Source organism: Stigmatopora nigra, chromosome 4, assembly GCF_051989575.1.
Source record: "Stigmatopora nigra isolate UIUO_SnigA chromosome 4, RoL_Snig_1.1, whole genome shotgun sequence".
In the NCBI taxonomy this organism is placed as follows: domain Eukaryota; kingdom Metazoa; phylum Chordata; class Actinopteri; order Syngnathiformes; family Syngnathidae; genus Stigmatopora; species Stigmatopora nigra.
Genome location: NC_135511.1, coordinates 18587328 through 18613121, shown reverse-complemented (window position 1 = coordinate 18613121; position 25794 = coordinate 18587328). Strand labels below are relative to the sequence as shown.

At 39.1% G+C, this 25794-nt stretch overlaps 1 protein-coding gene across 1 annotated transcript; it reads left to right on the top strand.

Moving 5' to 3' along the window:
• The first annotated feature begins 93 nt into the window (after positions 1–93).
• Positions 94–24572, top strand: rtn4r (reticulon 4 receptor). Its single transcript, XM_077715987.1, has 2 exons — positions 94–529; positions 22578–24572. The coding sequence occupies exons 1-2, from the start codon at positions 508–510 to the stop codon at positions 23957–23959; spliced, it is 1404 nt and encodes a 467-aa protein (XP_077572113.1). The 5' UTR covers positions 94–507; the 3' UTR covers positions 23960–24572.
• The last annotated feature ends 1222 nt before the right edge of the window (positions 24573–25794 follow it).

Here is a 25794-nt window from a genome sequence, read left to right as displayed (position 1 = left end):
ATCTCAGAATTCTCTCCATCTTCTGGCTCATCTCCTCCCTCCTCCTCCCGCATCCTAGCCCCGCCCTTTTCACCCCCCCCCCCCCAGCATCAGCACCGCGCAGATTGGCGCGCAACATTCATGTGCATCGACACACTCGCCCTCCTGCCTTCACTTGGGACTGGACCATACTGGATGGATATGTTCTTTTAAAGAAAAAAAAGATGGATTCCACCTGGCTTTTGCGTCTTTGACGAACACCCCCCGAACCGTGACCCCCCCGGTTCTTCTTCTTCTTCTTGAGCGACCCCCTTAAGCGGATGTTTTGTCGCTGAGCGTCGGACAACCCCCGCGAGACGTCCGAACCCATGAGCGAGCTGGACGGCGGGCGCGCACCGGGCCGCCCGCTCGGGGAGAGCCGCGGTTAAAAGTTGGGTGGGTTTTGTCGCCTGGATAAAAGTGATTTTGGATTTACGCCGCCCGCTGGACGCCCGTGGACGCCCGAGGACGCCCCGTCTCTAAAGAATCATGAAGAGCGCCATTGCCGAGGGTGAGTGGAGAAATCAAAGTTTGCATGATTGATGACTGCGCACTGATCGATCTCGGATCGTTAACCCTTAATTAGACAGGTGGCCATTTTGGATTATTAGAAAAAATAAAATAAAAAAAATAAAATAGAACTAACCCCATAAAAGTCTGCTCACATGACAGAGTCATTTAGACTATAATTTTAACTATTTTTTGAAATGTATTTATTATTTTAATTTTATTATAAAAATATTTCTATTCATTATGTTAATTGTATGATTAATATATATTTATTTATTAATTTTTTTGTAATTTTATTATACATTAATTTCTTTTTATGTATTATTGGAATTTAATTATATATTATTTTCTATTTATTTATTATTTTAATTTTATTATGAATTTATTTCTATTCATTTATTTTAATTTTATTACTACTTTTTTCAATTTATTTATTATTTAAATTGTATCCTTAATTTATTTCTACGTATTTATTATAGTCATTATATTATTAATTAATTTATATTTATTTATTATTTTAATTGCATTATTAATTAATTTCTATTTACTTCTGTATTATTTTTATTTCATTTTTTAATTTATTTTAAATCATTTTTTATTTTTTTTTCTCCTCTATTACTGACTTATTTATTTTATCTTGCATTTTTAACATCAACCAACATAAGGTACTAAACATAGATCTTACATATTTCCATGTATGTTTATGAATATGTATCGCCCCATGTATTGCCTGCCATTGACAATTATGGACGTCCAACTCATTGTGATTGCAAAACTGTTTGTGAATTGGACGTCATATGCCGTCAATGGCAGCCATTGAGTATGACTCCGCCCCCTCAATAGGCCGTCCCCCTGACGAATTTGTTGTTGTTTATTACAATTATTCATCTCATGTTTCGCTCAATGAATTCTGGAGTGAATAGATTTTTTGTTGTTGTTTTGGATCCAAGTCACGCACCAGGACGCCATTTTTTTTGCCTCCCTTCTGGGTTTTTTAACCGAATGAGGAAGTTTACCGAGGGTCCACTTGGCCGCCGTAGAGCGTGCGGGATGGGAAATTGGCTTTTGCAGCCTTGGTAGGGCTTTGAGTAATTCTAATGAGTGTGGGGGCGCTCTTTCCAGGGTTTATTCCCATTTTTTGGTCCATCTGGAGAAGAAATGAGGGTGTGTTTGCCTAATCAGTTTTCTTTGCCAGATAAATTTTGGAGATCCAGAAACAAGAGAATAAGTAGCAATTTTGGGAGAAAAAAATGTTGGGAACACGGCTTTACTGTCTTGACAGGAACTGATTACTTTTAGTCAAAGAAATAAAAAAATCAACGTAAGCCTTTATAGAACTATTATTAGTCATCATTCTTTTATGTATATGATTTTAAAACATTTTTACTCACTATTGAAATGAATAACTTTAAAAAATATCCAAAAAAATACACACAAATGGATTAAAAGTAGTTTTTTTTAATTGCATAGAATTTAACCCATTGCATGCTATTGAAATTTTTTTCAGCCAGTATGTTAATATTTGTCATAATTCTTTTATGTATATGATTTTAAGACAATTTTACTGAATACTAAAATAAAAAACTTCATAAAATATTTAAAAAATACACACAAATGGATTAAAAGTGTTTTTTTTTATTTCATAGCATTTAACCCATTGCATGCCATTAATATTTGTCATAATTATTTTATGTATAATTTTAAGAAGTTTTTACCAAATATTAAAATATAGATTTTTATAAAATATACAAAAAATACACACAAATGGATTAAAAGTAGTATTTTTAAAATTGCATAGCATTTATCCCATTACCTGCCATTGACAATTATGAAAATTCAAATATATTAATATTCATATTTCAGTGCTATGGCCAAAGAAAGACTTTAGTGAAAATAACTTTGACGAAACACTACTCTAGAGCAAAAAATATTTCGCTAACTCCAAGTACTCTAGCACCCCCAAGCATCATACTGACAGTCCACAGAAATCAAGATTTTTAAAAAAATGCTTGTGTTAGATGATTATTTTTGTAAAGTAGGTTGTTACCGAATCACACACCAGCACACACACACCAGCACACACACACCAGCACACACACACACATACACACACATACACACACACACACACACACAGGCTGTCGGGTCTTATGTAACACACTCGCACTCCTCCTCACGCTGCTATTACGCCGCGAAATTGCAGGATTACGGGAAGAAAGGCGCAGATTATGTCGGCCGCGTCCGTCTTTGCATTTCCCGTCCGGCTAAATCAAAGAGGCCTCCACCTACTTGTGTATTCTCTTTGATAAGACACACCTTGACATGCATATGCATGCATAGACCCCTTGCTAGGCTCCGCCTCCAAAAGACCCCCCCATTTTATCATCATTTTGCAGGTGGAATTCAGTACAGGATGTACAGTAGCACTTCATAAAGGAGGAGGGGCTTACAAGAAGATGCTCTTGTAAGCAAGATTTCTCCATTTTTGTTGTTACATCATATTTTTGCGGTTAAAAATAATCTAACATGACCAAATTATTTTTTTAATTTCATTTATTATTTCTTTTGAATGGGCGCTGATGTGTTTTAAGAGAGAATAAAAATAAAAGAAACATGAAATGAGGTCAAAAAACAAATTCCTTTTAGCCAGGAGCCACATGCGGCTCGAGAGCCATATGTTTGCCAGCCTTACTATGGTTTGACTACGTCTATATCTACATGTACTTTGTCTCAATGGAGGACAAATCCTCCCCAAAAAATGTAATTCATTTTCCAAAAGGGTCACCGGGGGTGCTGGAGCATATCCCAGCGAACTATGGATACCGGGAAAAGGACAACCTGAGGGGTGGTCACCCAATCGCAGGGCACAAGAAGACAAACAACCAATCACAAATAGCTTATAGCACTCATTAGCTCTCTATTAGCCTAACCATATTAGCTTACATAAACGAGCATCCATGTTTTTGGTGTAGCGGAGTACCCAGAGAAAACCTACACAGGAAGGAGTTGGAACTCCCCTGGCAACAAACCCTTAAAAACGGAGAGGCCAACACACTACAGTATTTACTCGCATATAAGCCGACATCTACTGGTGAAAGGGAGTATAGCAAGTCTTGCGCACATATAAACCGTAACCTTGATTCTGTCATCTTTTGTCTTAGTTATAAATATGTGGTCTAGAAGGAAAACACAATTAACCCAAAATGAGCAAACTTAATGTAACAATAACAAATGGCAAAATTAAATATATTGACATCAAAGAATAACTCAAACTAGCGTGTACTTCAAATTAATTGGCAATGAAGAAATACCCCAAACAAACAAGAAATACTTAAATAAACCTCCACTTTCTAGTGGACCCCGAAAAAAACAGGCACTAGGATACTGATATTTCAACTTTGGACACATTTAACATTTAAAGGATGTCAAAATCCAAACAAATAAAAAGAAAATATCTTAAGCTTACCTTTAAAAGGTCAACTTTGTGGAAAAGGAGTTGCTGCTAACGATATGCAGCTGGTGTAGAAAGAAGGGCCTAAACAAAAGAGATATACAAGGGTAAGCAATTGAAGTAAACAGAACTAAATTAATTGGATAAGAACAAATGGCAACATTTAGTACATTAACAACAAACATTAAGTGAATTAAAAAGTATTTCAATTGAATAGCTAATGAAAAAATACCCGTAACAAACAGGAAATAAATAAATACTTAAATACACCCCCCTCCAATTGGAAGAGTTGGTAGGTCCCAGGTTCAACCAAAACAGGCATAAATAAATTAATATAACCCAGAAGTATATTGAAAAAAATTAAGATACAAAGTATAATTTATATTCTAATAAATTCAAAAAATTCTGTAAAATAAACACAATTTTAGGAAGTTACAATCAAAGAGGTTTTAATTCAGCAATTTCTTTAAATAATAATATTTATAAGAAATAAGAAAAAAATATTGAAACCTCATTTGTTTGCATATATTTTTTTGTGTGCTTTGAAGACTTCTATAAGACTTCTTCTGAATAAAATATTCAGTTTATTTAGTGATTTTTAAAAAAAAGTTTCGTTAAGAACCCTTTTATTTGGTTAAAATGTTGAATAGACATAGATTTTTGGTCAAACTAGGGAACAAAACCATATAAATTAACCTTAACTTTATCTCCAATACACCATGAGACAAAAACCTTTTCAGTGACCAATCCTCGTCTAATTTAGCTAGCAAACAAACAATCCCCAAATCCAAACGAATGGCTAAAAGCATCCTAATGGAACTGAACGCTTCAATTTCCCGGTTAAAAGCATGGATAAAGTCTGCCTAATTATATATAAATATATATATGAAATGAGTTAAGTGTTTTTTTTGTTTTGGCAGCGCGCGAAAAAAAAAATAAAAGCGTCCTATTTTTAGGAAATAGGCCAGAGGATGCGGCTTCTGAGGTGGAGAGATAATTGTCTGCGACTTATCACGCCGCCAAGAAAACCAGGACAGGCGCCCGCCCAAAGAATAACAATGGCTGATTTGCATAGCGGCATTAGGTGGGATCAAACGCGCTGCCTTAAACTGACTGAAATGAAATGCCACATCTTGCGCAACCTCCAGCTCCAAATGTGAAATTGATCCATCTTTTTTTTTTGTGTTCATACAAAGAGCAGAAAAGGAGACTTGTTGTGACGTTTTGCTCTTGAACTTTGTGTCGTTGCTACGTCGGCTAACGTGGAAAACAGATTTTTTTTGTCTTTTTGGATGAATTTCACTAGGTGGTTCGGTGGAGAAGTGGTTAGGTGGTTGGCCTCGCAGGTTTGGGGTTCACTGTTCGATTCCAGGTCTACAAAGAGCAGGAAAGAGGACTTTTTTTTTTTTTTGCTCTGAAACTTTGCGTCGTTGCTACGGTGGCTAACGCGGAAAAATATTTTCTTTTTGTGGGAATTATACCTGGTGAATTTTACAAAGTGGTTCGGTGGATAAGTGGTTAGAGGGTTGGTCTCGCAGGGTTGCGGTCCACTGTTCGATTCCAGGTCTACAAAGAGCAGGATAAGAAACAAATGTTTTATTTTAAAGCGTTAACTAGTTTTAGTTTTCATGACTCGTTCATTTTCTGAACTACTTATTCTCACAGAAGGTCGCGGGGGGTGCCGGAGCCTATCCCAGGTTACAACCTGAATCAGTGGCCAACCAATCACAAGACAAGAGGAGACTATCAATTATAGCTAGCATTAATTTCCAATGTAACATTAGCGAGCCTAGCTAGCTTGTTTTGGGGATGAGGGAGGAAACCGGAGCACCCGCAGAAAACCCAACATAACAAACGATACACCGTTGTCAGCAAATTAGCAACGCCATGTTGTCAAAATTCGTCGAAATCCGGAGTTGCTAATTTCCCACGGCAAGCGAACTAACGCAAAACAAAGCTGAATTTGTTTTGTTTTGGTGAAAGCTACGCTAATCCGTCCTGAGTGGAGGAAATGAAATGTTCCTTTGGAACAAGCCGCGCTGGTTTTTGTCGTCGCGCTCGACTTGAACGGCTGATTTAATACGACGCAAGCTCGCCACGGCGGGGCGGACGCCGTACGCCTTCTCACGGAGGATTTCTTGGCGTGGATTTACAAAAATCCACTGCCACGCGCTATGCTAATCCGTTTAAAGGTGCTTACGAGTGACAGAGCGGGTCAGGCCTCTCGGCGTGCTTCGCCCGCCGTTGGCTGTCAAAGCACAAGCGTGGAAATGCGCCGCCGCCACGGGGACCAGCCACGCGTTAGCGTAGCGCTGAGCGCTAACGCCGACAAATCCGCGCTTCACTTGTCTGTCTGCGTGTCGTTTTAGCGTCTCGTTGCCTTTGACATTCATTTTCGGAACTGCTTAAACCAGACATAAGCAAACTACGGTCTGCGGACCACATCCGGTTCGCTAGGCTTTTGAATCGGGCCCGCCAATGTTGTCCAAATAATGTTTTTTTTTCCCCCAAGATGGCGCTGTGACGCGGAAGCTAGTGGCAGTAGCTGTGTCCACTCTTATTTGTTTTTGGTGTTTTACAGCCCTTCTATCTTTTTTTAAATGATATTTTAATGTTTCTTAATACATTCCTTTACTTACTTTAATTTGTACTTTATACTTTTGACTTTAATGATGAGTGATGAGTATTTTAATACTTAATAGTCCTTTTTTCTGTTTATGTTTCATATCTACTGTTAACAGATGCACTTTTTTATTTGTATCGCATCTAAAATGAATGAAAAAAAAAACTGAAATCCTCGAGTATTGCGGTTAATGTAAACCAGACATGGCCGCGATAAACACAAAAAAAAATGCAAAGTAGGGTCACCCCTATTGAAAATAGAAGTTAATAAAAATTCAACCAGAAAAAACGTAATGTAGTGAAACCGTGAAAGTTGAAGCCGCGATATTCGAGGGATTACTGTACTTAAAAAATATGTATATATATATTTGTATAAATGTTTATTCTTTTTTTTAGCTTTTGTACTTCAGGCCATTAAAGGTTTTAATTGGAAAATAATCTTACAACTATTCAGGTATTTTAATCACTCTTTTAAAAGGTTGTTTGAGGGGACGCATAAGATTGAGTTGCTAGGCGGATTTTTCCCGTGATGTCCATTTTTTTCTTGTTCTTTTTTTACCCCCGGTTCCCCGCCTTTGGTAGTTCATCACCTCTGCCTGCGCGAAATGAGAAAAGAAGTTGTCTTGACGCAAGAGATCATCATTCTTTGCTGATCCCATTTCTATTTCTCACCCCATTTTTTCCCACTTCTCCTCCATGACAGGTGAAAATAAAATCCCTCTGAATGAAATCGTTAGAAAGGAAAGTCCGGGCTATACAATACGTTAAATCGTGAAATAAGGTGTCGCATTAGTCATCACCAGATTGCGATAAAAAAAAAGCGCTTTGCAGGACAGTCATACCTCGACAAAAGACTGCACTGACATATGAGCAATTTGAGATACGAGTACAATTTTAGGCAAATGTCTGTATTGAGATACGAGACAAATTTTGAGCAAATATTTGTATTGAGATAGGAGACACATTTTGTGCAAATATTTGTCTTGAGATATGAGTAAAGTTTGAGCAAATATTTGTCTTGAGATACGAGTAAAAAATTGAGCAAATGTTTGTCTTGAGATATGAGACAAATTTTGAGCAATTTTTTTTCTTGAGATACAACACGAAATTTTGAGCAAATATTTGTCTTGAGATACGAGTAGAATTTTGAGCAAATGTTTGTCTTGAGATACGAGTAAAATTTTGAGCAAATGTTTGTCTTGAGATACGAGACAGATTTGTAGCAAATATTTGTCTTGAGATATGAGTAAACATTTTGAGCAGATGTTTGTCTTGAGATACGAGTAAAATTTTGAGCAAATATTTGTCTTGAGATACGAGACAAATTTTGAGCAAATGTTTGTCTTGAGATACGAGTTACATTTTGAACAAATATTTGTCTTGAGTTACAAGCGCATTGCCGTGCAACAAAAATGGACGCCAAGCCCCGTCTATGGCAGATAGTGAGCTTAGCGAGTTCCCATTAAATATTTGTATGGCTTTTTTAGCGCCTGGCAAAGACGGAAGCGTCTGGGAATGACGAAATCCGCCACCAACGTAATCTGGCTAGGTTATTTTTATCAAAATGCAAATCCGAGTGGTGAACGGAAGTCTTGTGGCGGGATTTTCTGACAGTTCCATTGGTCCCGATTTTGCACACTCGGCACTTCCTGCACTCGTCTGGGAGAGAAGCCCTTCTAGTCGGAAAATTTCTTGTTAGCTCCGTGACTTTAAGAGCTGTCGCTCATCTTCTTGTCGGTGTTAGCAGGAACGACTTTCGATTCCCTCGGGCGGGAAAAAAAACTGACCTGGGCGAATTACAGGCGACCATTCCTTACCTACTCTAACATCCATTTAATGGGAAAAAGCTTCAAATTCAATTGGCCTGCTTTGACGATTGAGCTAATTAGAATGGCCTATTACAATTGGTTTGTTTTTAAAGTGTTTATTTTGATTGATTTTGAAGGCTAACCTGCCCCCTGGCGGCTGGAATAATATGACATAACTAAATTAATTAGCAAAAGCTTCAAATTCAATTCTTCTGTTTTGACGATTGAGCTAATTAGGGTGGTGTATGAGAATGGTTTGTTTTGAAAGTGTTTACTTTGATTGATTTTAATGGATACACTGCCCCCTGGCGGCTAGAGTGATATGACATAATTGTCATCTAACATAAAGTCATATAAAACAATGATTAGCTTTGTTATTTTGATTTTTAAGAGCTGTTCTTGTCAAGTTTTACAGTTCTCGTGGCATTTTATGGTTTAAGAGTGCGCTAATGTTAGCTAATCCGCTAAAGAATACTTTGTTTGAGAAGTTTTGCACAGGTTCTAATCTCATTCTTGTCTAAATGTAGTGCTAATTGACGATTAGCATGAAGCTAGCACAGGTTGCGAGTGACTAATTGCTACGCTAGCAGTTGTGAATGCTAAAATTGTAGTTCGTAAACCCTTTCAAGATGTAATTGGAAGATATCTCCCAGTAACAACAACCCCCCAAAAAGAATCCCAGCGTTGACAAATCACAGAGGAGACATTTTGTTTCTTGCCGCCGAGTCCTTTTGGAAACTCCGCCTGCCTTTGGTGTTCACTCTCAACTCAAGTCGTGGAAATAATTGACTTGATGAGCAAGAAGGAAGAAAGGCAAAGAAACGCGGGTGCGCCGTCGTCTAAAATTGCCGTTTTGGCATTCTCGTCGGCTAAAAACACCCTCGTCGGAAGGCCAATTATTCCGGTGAGGGAAATGCGGGTCGTTGACGCTCCGTCTCCGAACTGTAAACAAATTAGGATGAAGGTTGCTTTGTGTCGTCTGCGTCAGAAAAAAAACGCTTTTTGATGGTCTCCGAGTGGCGTCCCGGGACTTCTGACAAAAAACGGGTAAAACAGAAAACATCTTTTCAGACCAGTGGTTGAGTGGTTAACGTCTCGGGCTCACAGTTCAGGGGCACTGGGTTCAAATCCAGGTTGGTTCAACTGTGTGGAGTTTGCATGTTCTCATGGGGTTAGGGTGGGTTTTCTTTGGGTATTTTGGTTTCCTCCCACATTAAAAAAAGCAGATGCTAGGCTAACTATATGCTAAATTGGCCCTTAGCGGCCATGTGGTTAGCGTGTCGGTCTCACAGTTCTGGGGTTTTGGGTTCAAATCCAGGTCGGTTGAACTATGTTGAGTTTGCATATTTTCCCGAGGATTGAGTGGGTTTTCTCTGGGTACTTTGATTTCCTCCCACATTCCCATAACACACATGCTAGGCTAATTGAACACTTGAAATTTCCCCTAGTGGCCATGTGGTTAGCGTGTCGGCCTCACAGTTCTGCGGTTTTGGGTTCAAATCCAGGTCGGTTCTACTATGTTGAGTTTGCGTGTTCTCCCGGTGCTAGGGTGGGTTTTTATTTGGGGGCTATAAGCTATGAATGACTGCAATTGGCTGGGATAGGCTCCAGCACCCTTGTGCTTCAGAAAACGATGAATGAATGAAGCTGACACGGACTTCTGGGCTAGCGGCATTATTGTCTGCAAGCCCCTCCCACTTGAAATGGATTGGACATCCATCAGCAGCGATGGCAGCCAACGACTTCCTTTTGTAATGCGCCAAAAGTCCAAAAGCATTGTTCAAAGACTTCCTATTTGTGTCTTTGTGCGCCAATCAATGACACCAATCACCCGCCATTAAAGCATTAAACTGTCTGGAAAGCCGAGTTAGAAACCCGAATAACTGCCATCCGTGGCCAAGGTAAACTTCCATTAAAAACCACGTCGGTGGAGACGTACGCCTCGGGAAACCCGAGCCGACGTCCGTCCGGCTCTTCCCGTCAATGAACTGGTGAATAGAAAGCTTTTATTTAAGTGCATTAAGAGGTTGTCCGGCGGACATCCCGTCCGGAAATCGCCAGCTAGCGACCTAGCGTCGAGCGTTACTCAGCAAAGAGACAACGGCAAACGTCATGGCGGTGTGGAATTGTTCAGGGTTAGGAAACCATGACTTGGGTCATAAACGGTTAACGTATTTTCTCATTTATTAGCTGGCTCTGCCCTTAAAATGGCTGAATATTACAATTTCTCTCGTATAAGCCACCCTATACATAAGCCACACCCTAAAATGGCCTTACAATGGTCTAATTTTACAATTTCTCTCATATAAGCCGCCCCAACGTATAAGCTGCACCCTTAAAATGGCATTATAATGAATGAATTTGACAATTTCTCTTGTATAAGCCCCCCATGTATAAGCCACACCCTTAAAATGGCCTTAAAATGATTGAATATGACAATTTCTCTCCTATAAGCCCCCTAAGTATAAGCCGCACCTTTAAAATGGTTGAATTTGACAATAACCCTCGTATAAGCCACCCTATACATAAGCCACACCCTTAAAATGGCTTTAGAATGATTGAATTTGACAATTTCCCCCATATAAGCCACCCCGTGTATTAACCGTACCCTTAAAATGGCCTTAGAATGGTTGATATTGACAATTACTCTCATATAAGCTCCCCCGCATATAAGCCACACCCTTAAAATGGCCTCAAAATGATTGAAAATGACAATTTCTCTCGTATAAGCCTCCCAAGTATAAGCCACTCCCTTAAAATGGCCTTATAATGATTGAATATGACAATTACTCTCATATAAGCCGCCCCACATATAAGCCACGCCCTTAAAATGGCCTTAAAAAGATTGAACATGACAATTACTCTTGTATAAGCCGCCACACATATAAGCCATACCCTTAAAATGGCCTTAGAATGGTTGAATATGACAATTTCCCCCCTCCTGAGTCACAATCTTCACCTCCATATTCACAGTTTTAATAAGGGGTAAAAAATGTCTTACTTTGAAGGGAAAATCTTAATAAAAATCATCGCACTTGGGATTTGGGAGACACTGTATAAATCAATGACTGGATTTTGAAAGGCTGTTGCCCAATTGAAAAAGTCACATGACCAGACCACCATTCTTCCCGCAGCTCCTTTCTTTACACAATCGACGAGATACTCGTCTGTCAATAGGCTTGTAACATCGTAATTACGCTCTCCACACATCCCGCCTGCCACAAGATAGCTTGTTCATTAGCAAATAGGCTAATGAAGACTCATAAAGCTTCTCCTTGTCCACGTTACCTTCCCGACTGACATATGTTAGGCCGCCGTTATGTTATCGACTCCTCCAGCACTCAACGGGGAAAATCGCCTCCATTTCCAGCTCATTAATGTCGTTAAAGGGGGCGCACGCTAACGGGTTTACGCGTAGATAACGGAAACGACGAGGCGGTGGCGGTCGGGGATCGTTCCAACGGCGGGGTGACGAAGCAGAGATGAATTAATTGGGTGTTAACGCGGGTATGTCATCTTTGAGGATTTGACGCAACTGGGATTGGGGTGATGGACTTTGGCGAGGTTTGGGGGGGTAAAGGCACTTGGGTTTGATACCCTCCACTGGGCTAAAAGAAGGAGAACCCGTAGAAAACCCACACAAGCCCCGGGGAGAACATGCAAACCCCACAACATTAAAATAAAGTGTGGTAAGCCTCCTACAACGTGGGGGTGGGGCAACTTGGGGAAAAAAATGGCGTCAAAAAAGTTTGTGGAACGGGATTTTGCGGGTCAGCCAATTCTAATCTCGACCGGGTATCTCCGAAATGTATTAAAATTCTTCATTTTCGGATTTTTTTAATCATCACGAGGGTCGCGGGGGGTGCCGGAGCTAACTTTTGGCACAGGCAGATAGACCCTGAGTTGGTGGCCAGAAAATCACAGGGCACGAGGACACCAATGACAACCAATCATAGCTAGAGTTAATAGCATGTTACACCAACTAGCTTAGCAAAAAAAAACACCAAATAGCTTGGGACAATTAGCCTAGAATTAGCCTAGCATGTTTTTGGGATGTGGGAGGAAAACGAAGTACTTGGAGAACCTACAAAACCCACAGCGTGTGGACAAACCTGGGATCGAACCCACAGGCCCAAGACTGCGAGCCCAACTTGCTAACCACTCATCCACTGAACCACCCTTGTTAATTTTTACAACAAAAAAAAAAAATCTTAAATGAAGGAAATTTGGCTGCATTCTACTCGGATTGATGTTGGATTATACTAGATTTTTTTCCAAAAAGTGATATATTTTAGAAATGGATCCCTTTTTAGCCGTTTCTGATTGTCTGAAAACGACGGTAGATTATGCAAATTTGGGACATCTCCCATCTCAATTCCATCAGGGACTCGCATTTAAGTCCGTTGTCATCAGGAGGGAAATGAGAATAGCCCATACAGAGCACCCCAACCCGTCATTCTCCGTCACCCCCGAGCCAATGGAGTTTTCATCCACTTGAAAAAGACTCCCTGGGCTGGGTTTGCATTCCAATTTGGTGGAATGGCAATGACGCTCGCCCTCTTTTTCCCAGGCGTAAACATCTGCCTGCTCTCTTTCTCTCTGCGGATAGCGTCCTTGCTTGAGATGGGGTGTCAAAATTTTTGCGAAAATTCCTCCTTTGCCTCGCAACACTGCTGTCACCCACACGCAAGATAAAAGTGCGGGTGGAAAAAAACAACAACCCAAACTTGGGTGATGATGACAGGGTATTGTGCCAACATTTTCCTACATTCTACAAATTTGACAGCCCAGGTACTTCTGTACGCTAGCCACTATTTTTGGGTACATGAAATAATAATAAATAAAAATTGAGGGCTACTGTATTGGCCTGAATATAAGACGACCCTGAGTATAAGACGACCCTCTTTTTTTAACTTTTATTTACTACTTATTGACTATTTATTTTTAGTATAATTTATAGATTATTTATTTGTATTATAATTTATAGATTATTTATTTTATGATAATGTATAGATTATTTATTTTATTATAATTAATTTATTATTTATTAGAAGACTTTTTTAAATTTTATTTTATAATTTATTGAATATTTATTTTGTTATATTTTATAGATTCTTTATTTTTATTATAATTTATTGATTATTTATTTTTATTATAATTTATTCATTATTTTTTTTTATTATAATTTATTGATTATTCATTTGTTCATTAGTTTGTTGTTATTTTCTGGTAAAGCTTTAAATCTCATTCTACTTATATCATGACATTAAAAGTATTCAATTCAATACTGATAGTAAAATAATACCTTGACATACGAGTGCCCCAACATACGAGCAATTTGAGATACGAGTAAAATTCCGAGAAAATATTTGCCTTGAGATACGAGCAAAATTTTGAGATACGAGAGTGCATCTCCATCGTGCAAAGAGTATGCGTGTATCTCAAGATATGACTGTATAGTAATAATTTGGACTATTTATTAATGTCTCATTTAATGCTGAAAACTCTGAAGGAGAACCCGAGTCCGTTCGCATCCAAACTTCTCGAAAAAATCAAATAATGAAGGCGAGAAAAGTTGGATGAATAGTAGGAAGGGATCTGAGGGAAATTCAATTCCCATCCAAAGTGAATTTGCAAAGACTTTTGGAGATGAAACATTTTCACATCAATAATTGCCGGGCGAGCGAGCGAGCGGGCGAGCGGGAGTGGAATTCAATTGGCAAAGTATAAAAGGCCTTTTGCAATCAAAGAAAAAACCCACGCACTTTGATTTTTAGATTTGTTTGTGGATCCAAAAGCTTGATCGCCACGTTTCCTTCATTTCAACTACGAATGATTTAGACGTTCAATTTAGACATCTAAAGGACGACCAATCGTAGCTAGGGATAACAATTTAGTGTAAAATTAGCATACTAGATAGCATGTTTTAGGGTCTGGGTTGAAACCAGAGTCCCCATAGAAAACCCACGCAAGCCCGGGGAGAACACGCAACCTCCATATCGATAAGCTGGACCCGGGATCGAACCCTCCACCTAAAAACTGTGAGCCCAACATGCTAACACAGGCGCATGGAGCTATTTTAAGTGTTAAAATTAGCTTAGCATGCATGTTTTTGGGAGGGTGAATTAGAGTACCAAGAGAAAACCCACATAACCCAACATGCAAACTCCACACAGTAAGGACCCACCTGGGATCAAACCCTCGGCCCTAGAACTGTGAGCCCGACACGCTAACCACACATCCACAATGGGCAATTTAAAGCATTCAATTAGCTTAGCATGCATGTTTTGGGGATGTGAGGGTAAACAAGAGTACCAGGAGAAACCCCACATAAGCCAACAGAACACGCAAACTCCACACAGCAAGGACCCACCAGGATTCGAACCGTCGACCCAAAAACTGCGAGCCCGACACACTAACCACATTACACACTAACTGCAATTTAGCATACAATTAGCCTAGCATGCATGTTTTTGGAGTATGAGAGAAAAACAAAGTACCCAGAGAAAACCCACATAAGCCAAAACCGGGGATAACACCAACTCCACACCATTAGGATCGAACCTTCGACCCCAGAACTGCGAGCCCGACACTAACCACACATCCACCATGAGCAATTTAAAGTATTCAATTAGCTTAGCATGCATGATTTGGGAATGTGGGAGGAAACTAGAGTACCAAAATGCGAACGCCACACAGTGAGGACCCACCTGGGATCGAACCCTCGACCCCAGAACTGCGAGCCCCATTTTTTTAAAGCCGCTCCTAAAAATACACTCGGCTATCTTTTTCCCGGAATCGGCCACGCCGCTGGCCTCGGAGAATTTGTAGCGTTCCTGGGGGCACGCCGCGTTAGCTCGGACCAATCAGATCTTAACAAGCGGACATTGCTGGCTGGCCCTCATCCCATATTTAGCCATGGGCGCTGCCTCCGTGTTTCCCACAATCCATTGCCGGTCGGCGCGGGAACGTTGCCCGGACGGTGTCTGCCGGTCTTTCTGTTGTTTGTGGTGGCGGCGGATCAGCGAACAGATGGCGTGTTACGTTTCCCCCCGCAGAGGATGAGCGCGCCGTCATGCGAGAAGCGCTTTGGGGCGCGTGACTTCTTCGCTACCACAATCTGTTGAACGCCACACAGATGGGAAATCACATCCCATTGCCTCCTTTATTTACAATCGTGACCATTTATTTGTGCTTTTTTTGATTGGCCTGAATATAAGACGACCCCCGAGTATAAGACGACCCCGAATATAAAACGACCCCGATTATAAGACGACCCCGATTATAAGACGACCCCGATTATAAGACGACGTCTTTTTCAAGACTTATTGTTTGAAATAAGACTTTTTAAACACCCAATTTAATTTTTAGAGAATTAGCTTAGCACAAGGGTGTCAGACTCAGGCATTAACGTCAACTCGGTTTCATGTGGGCCGAATGGACCATTTTTGATATAATATTTAGATTTTTTTTAATATTAATGGATTAAAAGAACTGGATTAAAAGCCCCAAATATTCAGTTATTTATGAATCTAAAACAATGATTATTTTAGATTTTTTTAAATATATTTTTAGATTTTACAAAATTATTTTTGAACTAAAAACACAGAAAAAATGGATTAAAAATGACAATTATTGATTAAAAGAGGGGGAATCAGGAAATGTAATATACATCTTTACTTTTCAATTAAATTTTATCCTAAAATAGAAAGTTGGCACTCAAGATTTACTTTCTCAGGCCACACAAAATAATGCGCCGGGCCAGATTTCGCCCCCGGGCCGCCACTTTAACACCGGTGTTTTAGCATGTACGCTATATAACAACAAATGTAGACATAATCCATTATTCATGTCTGCACTGTTTAGATTTTGACGGCTTTAGTTTTTAAAATCTTGCCTATTCTCTACTTTGATAAAAGCTTTTCTCTCTATCGTTCTTTTTTTGTTGAAAAATAAGATATTCATTCTTTTTGTCTGATCCATAATTTAAAGGACGGTGGCAAATATGGAGTGAGCAAATTAGCCTGACGCTAGCGAGCAGCTGCGCTAAAAAGGAAGCAGCTGCATCTTTTTTTATCATTTTTTTGTCAGTTTTTATTTTTTTGGAAGAATGTTACCAGCTAAGCGGAATGATTGAAATCTTTTGCGTCCGTCAGGTGATGCGGCGAGCGCCTCTTCGAGCACAATGAACACTTGAGTGCTTTGGTGAAAGCATTTTACGACTGTCAAGGGCGCTGAAAGAGTTAAGCGCCATCAACAAAAAAAATCGTTCTGCACTATATATTCCTATAAAAAAGATGGAATAGAGCCAGGTTCATCACTTTAGATTATTTCCTATAGAAATTTAAAGCATCCACAGGGAAATTTGTGCCACGGGAAGTCATACAATGTAATATTCAGAGGGAAAAATGTTGGCACGGCAACGTGCTCGTAACATGACATGAATAAATTTAAGTGAACTTGGATTATGATGCAAAAAACATTAAAAAATACGTTGAATCTAGCCTTACACTAAACTTAATTCTAATTTTGTTTGACATTATGATACTATCGCTATTGGCCCCGCCTCCACCCTGACTTTCAGATGTAACCTATCAAGGGTTTTTGTTGTTTTCCTTCAAAATATTCCCAAATAGATGCACACAATAATCCTCACAATAGGATAAGGCACAAGAAGTAGTATATATACTCCTCTCGTATTAGCGAACAAGCTCCGCCATTCTTCACTAACGGGAAAAAAAACACTGAAAAAAATGCAAGATAACAAAATCTCAAGATAAATATTTGCCCAAAATTTACTCTTATCTAAAGATAAACATTTGGCCAAAATTTTATATTTGTAAGTAAAGGTATTTGTAAGTAGAAGTATTTGTAAGTAGAAGTATTTGTAAGTGAAGGTATTTGTAAGTGAAGGTATTTGTAAGTAGAGGTATTTGTAAGTAAAAATATTAGAAAGTGGAGGTATTCGTAAGTGGAGATATTTGTATGTAGAGGTATTTGTAAGTGGAGGTATTTGTAAGGAGAGGTATTTGTAAGGAGAGGTATTTGTAAGTGGAGGTATTTGTATGTAGAGGTATTTGTAAGTGGAGGTATTTGTAAGTAGAACTATTTGTAAGTAGAGGAATCTGTAAGTAGAGGTATCTGTAAGTAGAGGTATTTGTAAGTACATTAATTTGTAAGTAGAGGAATTCGTCAGTAGAGGAATTTGTAAGTAGAGGAATTTGTAAGTAGAGGAATTTGTAAGTAGGGGTGTTTGTAAGTAGAGGTATTTGTAAGTAGGGGTGTTTGTAAGTAGAGGTATTTGTAAGCAGAGGTATTCGTAAGTAGAGGTGTGACTGTATGTAAGTGAAAGGCTAAACTAATCCAAAAAGGTGGTGGCGTCCTTGTAACATCCCCGGTCTAATTAAGGTATGAATTCCCGACTCTAAATGGCGGAATGACCTTTACAACCAAAAGGTCAAAGCACAGTTTTCCAGTCTTGCCTGCTAATAGGATCAAAAATTAAAGCTTGCTGTTGCTTTAATCCGGAGCGCTTTCACAAAGTTATGCAAATGAAGGCAACAATTTATGCAGAGAAGTAACCTTACAGGAAGAAGGCAACACAATAATGTACGATACCCCCCCCAAAAAATAAAAAATGGAGGGCGAAGGGGTCCCGGTGGAGGGGAACGTGTTTCAGCTGACAGATATGTCGCTCGCGCTCGGGCGCTAGCGTGATGAGACTGTCATGTTAGCCGCACTTGTTCAATTCCCGACGTGTCGGAGCAAAGCCGCCGTGATGGATTGGCGGCGACGTAAAACAACCTGACCTGACCTTTGGCTGCTTTGGGGTGCCGGAGAAAGACGCGTTTTTGTTGTTTTTTTTTGGGGGCGCTGGGACAAATAAGTGGTCGGGAAGGAGTAAGGGGTGATGGAGGGGAATTGGTTGTCAAGAAAAGTGGGTTTTTGGATATGTACGCACATGAAAGTTTGGGTTTTTGGACTATTTTTGTTCACTAAAGGCACGGATAAAATTAGATGTGACATCGCTTAATGAAAATAATTGAAAATTGAAGTATTACGGGTAAATTGAAATATGGTAAATGTTAAATTTGATAGATAATACTAAGATTCAGATTGTGAAACAGTCATTTTGTTGCATATTTTTCTCTAAAATGCACCAAAAGTTGATTTTTGACGATTTAAAGTTTGTGTGAGCAATTTTTTTTGCGTAATATTAGGAAATTTAAGTCATATTTTGAGAAAAGTCATAAAATTACGCGATTAAAAATATTATTTTACTAATTTTTGCATCACGGTGGATGAGTGGTTAGAAAAATGGCCTTACAGTGGGAAATCTGGGTTCAAATCTGGGTTGGTCTTAACTGTGTGAAATTTGTATGTTCTCCTCGGGCCTGTGTGGGTTTTCTCTGGGTGCTCCAGTTTCCTCCCACATTCCAAAACATGCATGCTAAGCTAATTGTATGCTAAATTGCTACTAGCTATGAGCGAGTGATTGACATTTGTGAGTAACATTTGTTTGTCTCCTTGTGTCCTGTGATTGGCTGGCCACTAAATGGCTCAGAGTCAACTGGGATAGGCTCCAGCACCCCTAGAGAGGATAAAGCGGTTCATAAAATGAGATGAGCCAATCAGGGCGTCCGGTTGGTTGTCGTACGTTTTTGGCAAGTTATGAAAATGGAATATATGCGTAATGGGAAAACGGTGTGGCCGGTACGCTGTATATTAAAAGAGAACTCTCCCAAGCTGTCATTTTTTAAATCAGCATAGTAAAATGGTATCCATATTTTCACACTGGCGTGTCAGCACCAGTTGAAATATATTTCCTCAACGCATACAGTACGAGTTTGTCCCCGCGGCAAAAAAACGGAGAGAGCGCTTTCTGCGCTAGTCCACAACAAAGATTCAATTCACATGCAACACTGCCTTTCAGACGCCATTTACATTCGCTGGGAATTTGTAGCACTCGCGCTTGGTCTCGTCGAGAGGAACGGACTTTTTTTTTTTCTTTTTTGGGCTTTCAGTAATGAATTGTACTCGCGCCGGTGTCGTTACACTCGGAGGATTATGTAAAGCTCCATAGACAGAAAATTAATGAAGAAACATTGGACAAAAGGCTTACTTTTTTGGGCTTGACAGGGGTAATATATACATACACACATATGTACATAAATGTATCAATGTGTATACATATATATATATATATATATATATATATATATATATATATATATATATATATATATATATATATATATATATATATATATATATATATATATATATATATATATATATATATATATATATATATATATATATATATATATATATATATATATATATATATATATATATATATATATATATATATATATATATATATATATATATATATATATATATATATATATATATATATATATATATATATATATATATATATATATATATATATATATATATATATATATATATATATATATATATATATATATATATATATATATATATATATATATATATATATATATATATATATATATATATATATATATATATATATATATATATATATATATATATATATATATATATATATATATATATATGTATATATGTATATATGCGTATATATGTGTGCATATATATGTGTGTGTTTTTGTATATATATATGTATATATGTGTATATATGTATATAAATGTATAAACATGTATATAAATGTACATAAATGTATATATATGTAAATATACGTGTGTGTGTGTATATATATATATATATATATATATATATATATATATATATATATATATATATATATATATATATATATATATATATATATATATATATATATATATATATATATATATATATATATATATATATATATATATATATATATATATATATATATATATATATATATATATATATATATATATATATATATATATATATACATATATATATATTCATTTTCTGAACTGCTTATCCTCATAAAGATTGGAAGGGGTGCTGGAGCTGACACTAGTTGGGACACACCCTTAACCAGTAGTCAGCCAATCACGAGCCATGGGGAGACAAAGGACAACCAATCATAGCTAGGGACAATTTAGCATACAATTAGCCTAGCAATTATGTTAGGCTAGCTATCATGTTTTGGAAATATAGGTGGAAACCGCAGCACCCAGAGAAAACCCACACAAGCCATTTAGAGAACATGCAAACCCCTCACAGGAGGACCAACCTGGGATCAAACCCTCGACCTCAAAATTGCGAGGCGACGCACTACCCACTAATCCACCGGACTGCTAACTACAATTTAGAAAAAAAACATCAGAGTCGGGTTTACCTGAAAATAAATGGATACATATATATATGTATATATTTTTTCGGTATGGGAAAAGTCATTCTTTAAAACAATTTCCCCCAAAAGTGAACAAATGAGGTGCGTATTTAAACGAGAACCAGGCAGGTCTGCCAAATAGCCACGCTTTATATCGACTGCCAAAATCTAATTGGAAATAGTATTAAAACGTAAAAAAATATATTTTTTTGGGTGCTAAAGGCGCCGCCAAGGTGTCAGTCAAGAGAAGAGCAAAATTGCCTTGTCTGGAATCCCGCTGAGTGATGATTGCTCTTGTACAAAACTATAAATCTCGGAAGAGACGCCATTGGCGCAAGTCAACACTCACAAGTCTGTTTTGACACGGCAGATAACGCAAGATTAAGTGTCGGAAACAAAAGCCGCAAAACATGAGAAGCAATACGTTTTATTTACCGCCCTTTGACATCTCCGTGTCGGATTTTTTGGCGGAACATCGACAATGGCGCCGAAAATGAAGAGACATGTACCCCCAAAAAAGTCTGACAGCAAAGGTTAAAAAAAGTGAAGTGTTTTCTTGTCGGAACACAAATCTGATCAAATGCGGGTGTCTGTGATGGTAAACTTTTGTGTGTTTTATTTTTGTAGCTCGGGGTAAGAATGTGTGATGGGATTATGCGGGAGTTTTTGCTGGTAGTGGAAATATGGGACAAATCCCATTGGTTCTAAGAAAAGAAAAATATGGTGGCCAATGGTGTGTCATGTATAAAGATATATTGAACTAAATTTTTGGTCTAAAAAGCTGGGAATGTTCTAGGAACTTCATATCAGAGTATTCAATGAATGTAGTTTGATTGAATGGTAATAAAAAATAGAAATACCAGAAAGTCTTTAAATACAATACTTGATTTTTACAGTATCTCACTGGCAATGATTTTTCTTAAGGTTTTCCCTTCAAAGTAAAATATTTAAACTCTATTAAAAACATGAATATGGAGGTGAAGATTGTGAATTAGAGGCGGCTTATACGAGGGAAAATGTCAGATTCAAACATTTTAAGGCAATTTTAAGGGTAAGGGTTATACATGGAGGAGGCTTAAATGCGAGAAAATACAGTAATTGGGGTAACAGTTTGAATGAGTTTTGTTAAAAAACATACAAACACTAAGCCATGGCTCAGGTGCCATATGTGGCTTTATTGATGGGTGTGTATTGCTCCTGGGCTAACCTGTTAGCTAAAATATGGAAAAATGAATATGGAGGTGAAAATTGTGAATCAGGGGGCGGCTTATACGAGAGAAATTGTCAAATTCAACCATTTTAAGTCAATTTTAAGGGTGTGGTTTATACGAAAAGGTGGCTCATATGAGAGTAAATACAGTAATATATATTTAGTTTGTAATTTTCAACCTGTTTTCTTAAGATTTTCCCTTCAAAGTAAGACATTTGTACCCCCTATTAAAACCATGAATATGGAGGTGAAAATTGTGAATCAGGGGGCAACTTATACGCGAGAAATTGTCAAATTTAACCATTTTAAGGCAATTTCAAGGGTGTGGCTTATACGCAAAGGCGGCTAATATGCAAGAAAATACAATAATATATATTTAGTTTGTAATTTTCAACCTGTTTTCTGAAGATTTTCCCTTCAAAGTAAGACCATGAATATGGAGTTTAAAATTGTCAATCAATGGGCGGCTTATACGCGAGAAATTGTCAAATTTAACAATTTTAAGGACATTTTAAGGGTACGGCTTGTACGCATAGGCGGCTAATATGCGAGAAAATACGGTATCCATCTTCCTGATAGCTCTTCACCGTTTGTTGTGTCTTTTTTAGGGGGGCGGCTCCTGATTCTGATGGCATGGCTGAACTTGGCGTCTCAAGGCAACGGCTGCCCCGCCAAGTGCGCTTGCTACAGCGAACCCCGTCCGACGGTGGCGTGCCAGCAACAAGGACTCTTCTCCATCCCCACGGAAATTCCCGTGAGGAGCCAACGGATCTTCCTCCAGAGCAACCAGCTGACGGTGGTGCGGTCCACCAGTTTCAGTTCCTGTCAAAACCTCAGCGTCCTGTGGCTGTACTCCAACAACCTGAGCCACATCGAAGCCGGCGCCTTCTACGGCTTGGAGAAACTAGAAGAACTGGACATCGGGGACAATAGCAACCTACGTACAATCAGTCCCACTGCTTTCCGGGGGTTAACCAAGCTACACACCCTTCACCTGCACAGGTGCGGTCTTTCAGAACTGCCCGTGGGGGTTTTCCGAGGAATGTTCTCCCTACAGTACCTTTACTTACAGGACAACAACATTCTAACCTTGCACGATGACACTTTTCTGGACCTGGCCAACCTTACCTATCTCTACCTGCACAATAATAAGATCAAGATTGTGACTGACAACATGTTCCATGGCTTAATCGGTCTGGACCGCCTGTTGCTACACCAGAATCGCGTAGTTCTGGTTCAACCCGGGGCGTTTGCTCACTTAGCCAAACTGAAATCTCTCTTCCTGTTCTTCAACAACCTGACTGTCTTGTCTGGGGAGACTATGGATCCATTGACGGGACTCCAGTACTTGCGATTGAACGGGAACCAGTGGATTTGCGACTGCCGTGCTAGGACCCTATGGGAGTGGTTTAAGCGTTTTAAGGGTTCCAGTTCTGAGTTGGAGTGCGATGTCCCCCAGTTCCTAGCCGGGAAGGACCTGAAGCGCCTGAAGAGCGAAGACTTGGAGGGTTGTGTGGAAACACCGCGAATTCAGACCAACCTCTTTGCCTCGAAGACCCAATCCGGCAAGTTCCCTTCCACGGAAAACCCCCTACCCGAGGCTGTTCCCCGTTGTTGCCTCGGGGACAACGACAAGTCCTCCATCTTCTCCGGTAAGAGTCGGCAGATGGTCAACAACCCGTTGAAGGAGAAGGAAAACATGTCCAAGACTAAATTCAAAGATCCGGAACGAAGGAAAAACGAGACCCAGAACAAGCAGAATGACGGACCTCTTGGAACTTTATCCAATACCTTGGACAAGACTTTGGAGAACCTGAACCCCAACAGTTTAGACACTCTAGAATCTTCTACCGCCTCCAATAAGAAGAAGAAGAAGTGCTCCAAACGGCCCAGATCGGACAACCACTGTGTCAAAGGCCGGGGCGCCACGTGGCGACTTCTTGGGGTTCTCCTAATCCCGGCAATCTGGATCTCGTTAGCCATGTCTTAGGAACTCCCGAGACCGGAATCCCGATTGACGATTGTGGACGCTGGTGACAATGATTGGCGGCGGGATCCGCGAGTCGGGTACCGCCGGGACAAAACCAGGACGACGATAAGAGTACATTTAACAAAAAAAAATGGATGCCTTTACTGAACTTTACAGATTAGATGTATATAACGTGCCCAAAATTCTTTGTTCTCTCTGTACTGAATTGTTGTGTGTCTAAAATTTGTTTTTTTGGAGATTTCCTGACTCGTTTCCACCCTTAAAACGCTACCGCAGACTGAGAAATTGAGTTTTTGAGAGAAAACTAAGTCCACCCATCGAGCACATAACGAATGTTGGGGCCGTTGAATGACATTAAAGGAAGCCCCTCCCCCTTGCTAAGATTATTTATTCAAAGTAAATGCATCTGTTGGGTAATGTTGTTTGTTTGTTTTTTTTGTTTGCTAAAATGTTTTTTCGTTCCCCAGTTTTATTTTTGTGAGAGAAAGAGTTTGTGGGTAGCATTTGCCAAAAGAATGCCGTCAATTTGTCTATTGAAAATGGAAGCATAGAAATGCATTTTATTTTAATGGTGTAATATGAATATATGAATAAAAAGTTCTTATTTCGTAGATTTTTGGTGAAAATTTCGTCTTCTTGGCTTAGGATGCTCAATTTTAATGTTTAAATATTCATTTTCTAAACTGCGTTTTATTCACAAATGTCAATCACTCAAAACTAGGAACAAGTTAGCCTATAATTAGCCTAGCATGACCTGGATTCAAACTCCGGTCCCCAGGCTGCGAGGCGAACAAATTAACCACTAGACCAGCGTCTCGCCAACATTTCAACATTTCTTGGAGCAAATGCTAATCACGTTAGCAACAGTAAGTTATGTCTTTTTGTTTAGGATGCTAAACCCTCATATCAAGGGACAATTTAGCATACAATTAGCTTAGCATTCGCTCATACCAAAGGACAGTTTAGCATACACTATTAGCTTAGCTTTCGCTTATACCGAGGAACAATTTTGCATAAAATTAGCTTAGCATCCACTCTTAACGAGGGACAACTCTGCTTTACCCTCACAAGGGTCACAGGGGTGCTAGAACCTATCCCAGCTGACTTCCTGAATCAGTGGCAAGCCAATCACATTGCGCAAAGACACAAACGACCAATCACTTGCAACTAAGAACAAGTTAGCCTATTATTAGCCTAGCATGCATGTTTTTGGAACACTGGAGGAAACCAGAGTACCCAGAGAAAACCCACGCAGGCCCGGGGGGAGAAAAAATGCTAATTCCACATAGTTGGACTGACCTGGATTCAAACTCTGGACCTCAGGCTGCGAGCCAAACGCGCTAACCACATTATTTAAACATTTCTTGGAATAAATGCTAATCACGTTAGCATCAGCAACACATTTTGGAAGCAAATCCAACCAAAAAAGTGACAGAAAATGAATTTAAATCTTAATGATATCATATTTCTTAGCCTCCCCTCATTAAAAATCTCCAAACATGGACCCCCAAAAAAAATCAAAAGTTTGCTAAACGAAGGATGCTAATTGCTGACGTTTCAACATATTTGGGCCCCGGAGTGGAAGGATTGGTCCCCGGAGCTCTGCGCCGTCTTTGATTAACACGGAAAAGGAAAGTCGCCCAATGGAAAGTGGAGAGAAATTATTGATTGGACGAGAAACTCAAGTGGAAAATCAAGCCGGAGGAGCCTCCAGTAAAATGGAAGTGACGGCGGATAGCCAGTATCCGCAACGTGTGTGTGGGTGGATCGACCTGAAGCTAATTAGCTGTCATCTGCAAGAGGCTAATAATTCCACTGCTCGTTAATACCGTAAA

Bases quoted from the DNA above. Each gene is read 5' to 3' on its own strand.
- rtn4r (XM_077715987.1), top strand. From the start codon at position 508: ATGAAGAGCGCCATTGCCGAGG. The intron at 530-22,577 runs GTGAGTGGAGAA...TGTCTTTTTTAG, and splicing joins GAAGAGCGCCATTGCCGAGG to GGGGGCGGCTCCTGATTCTG.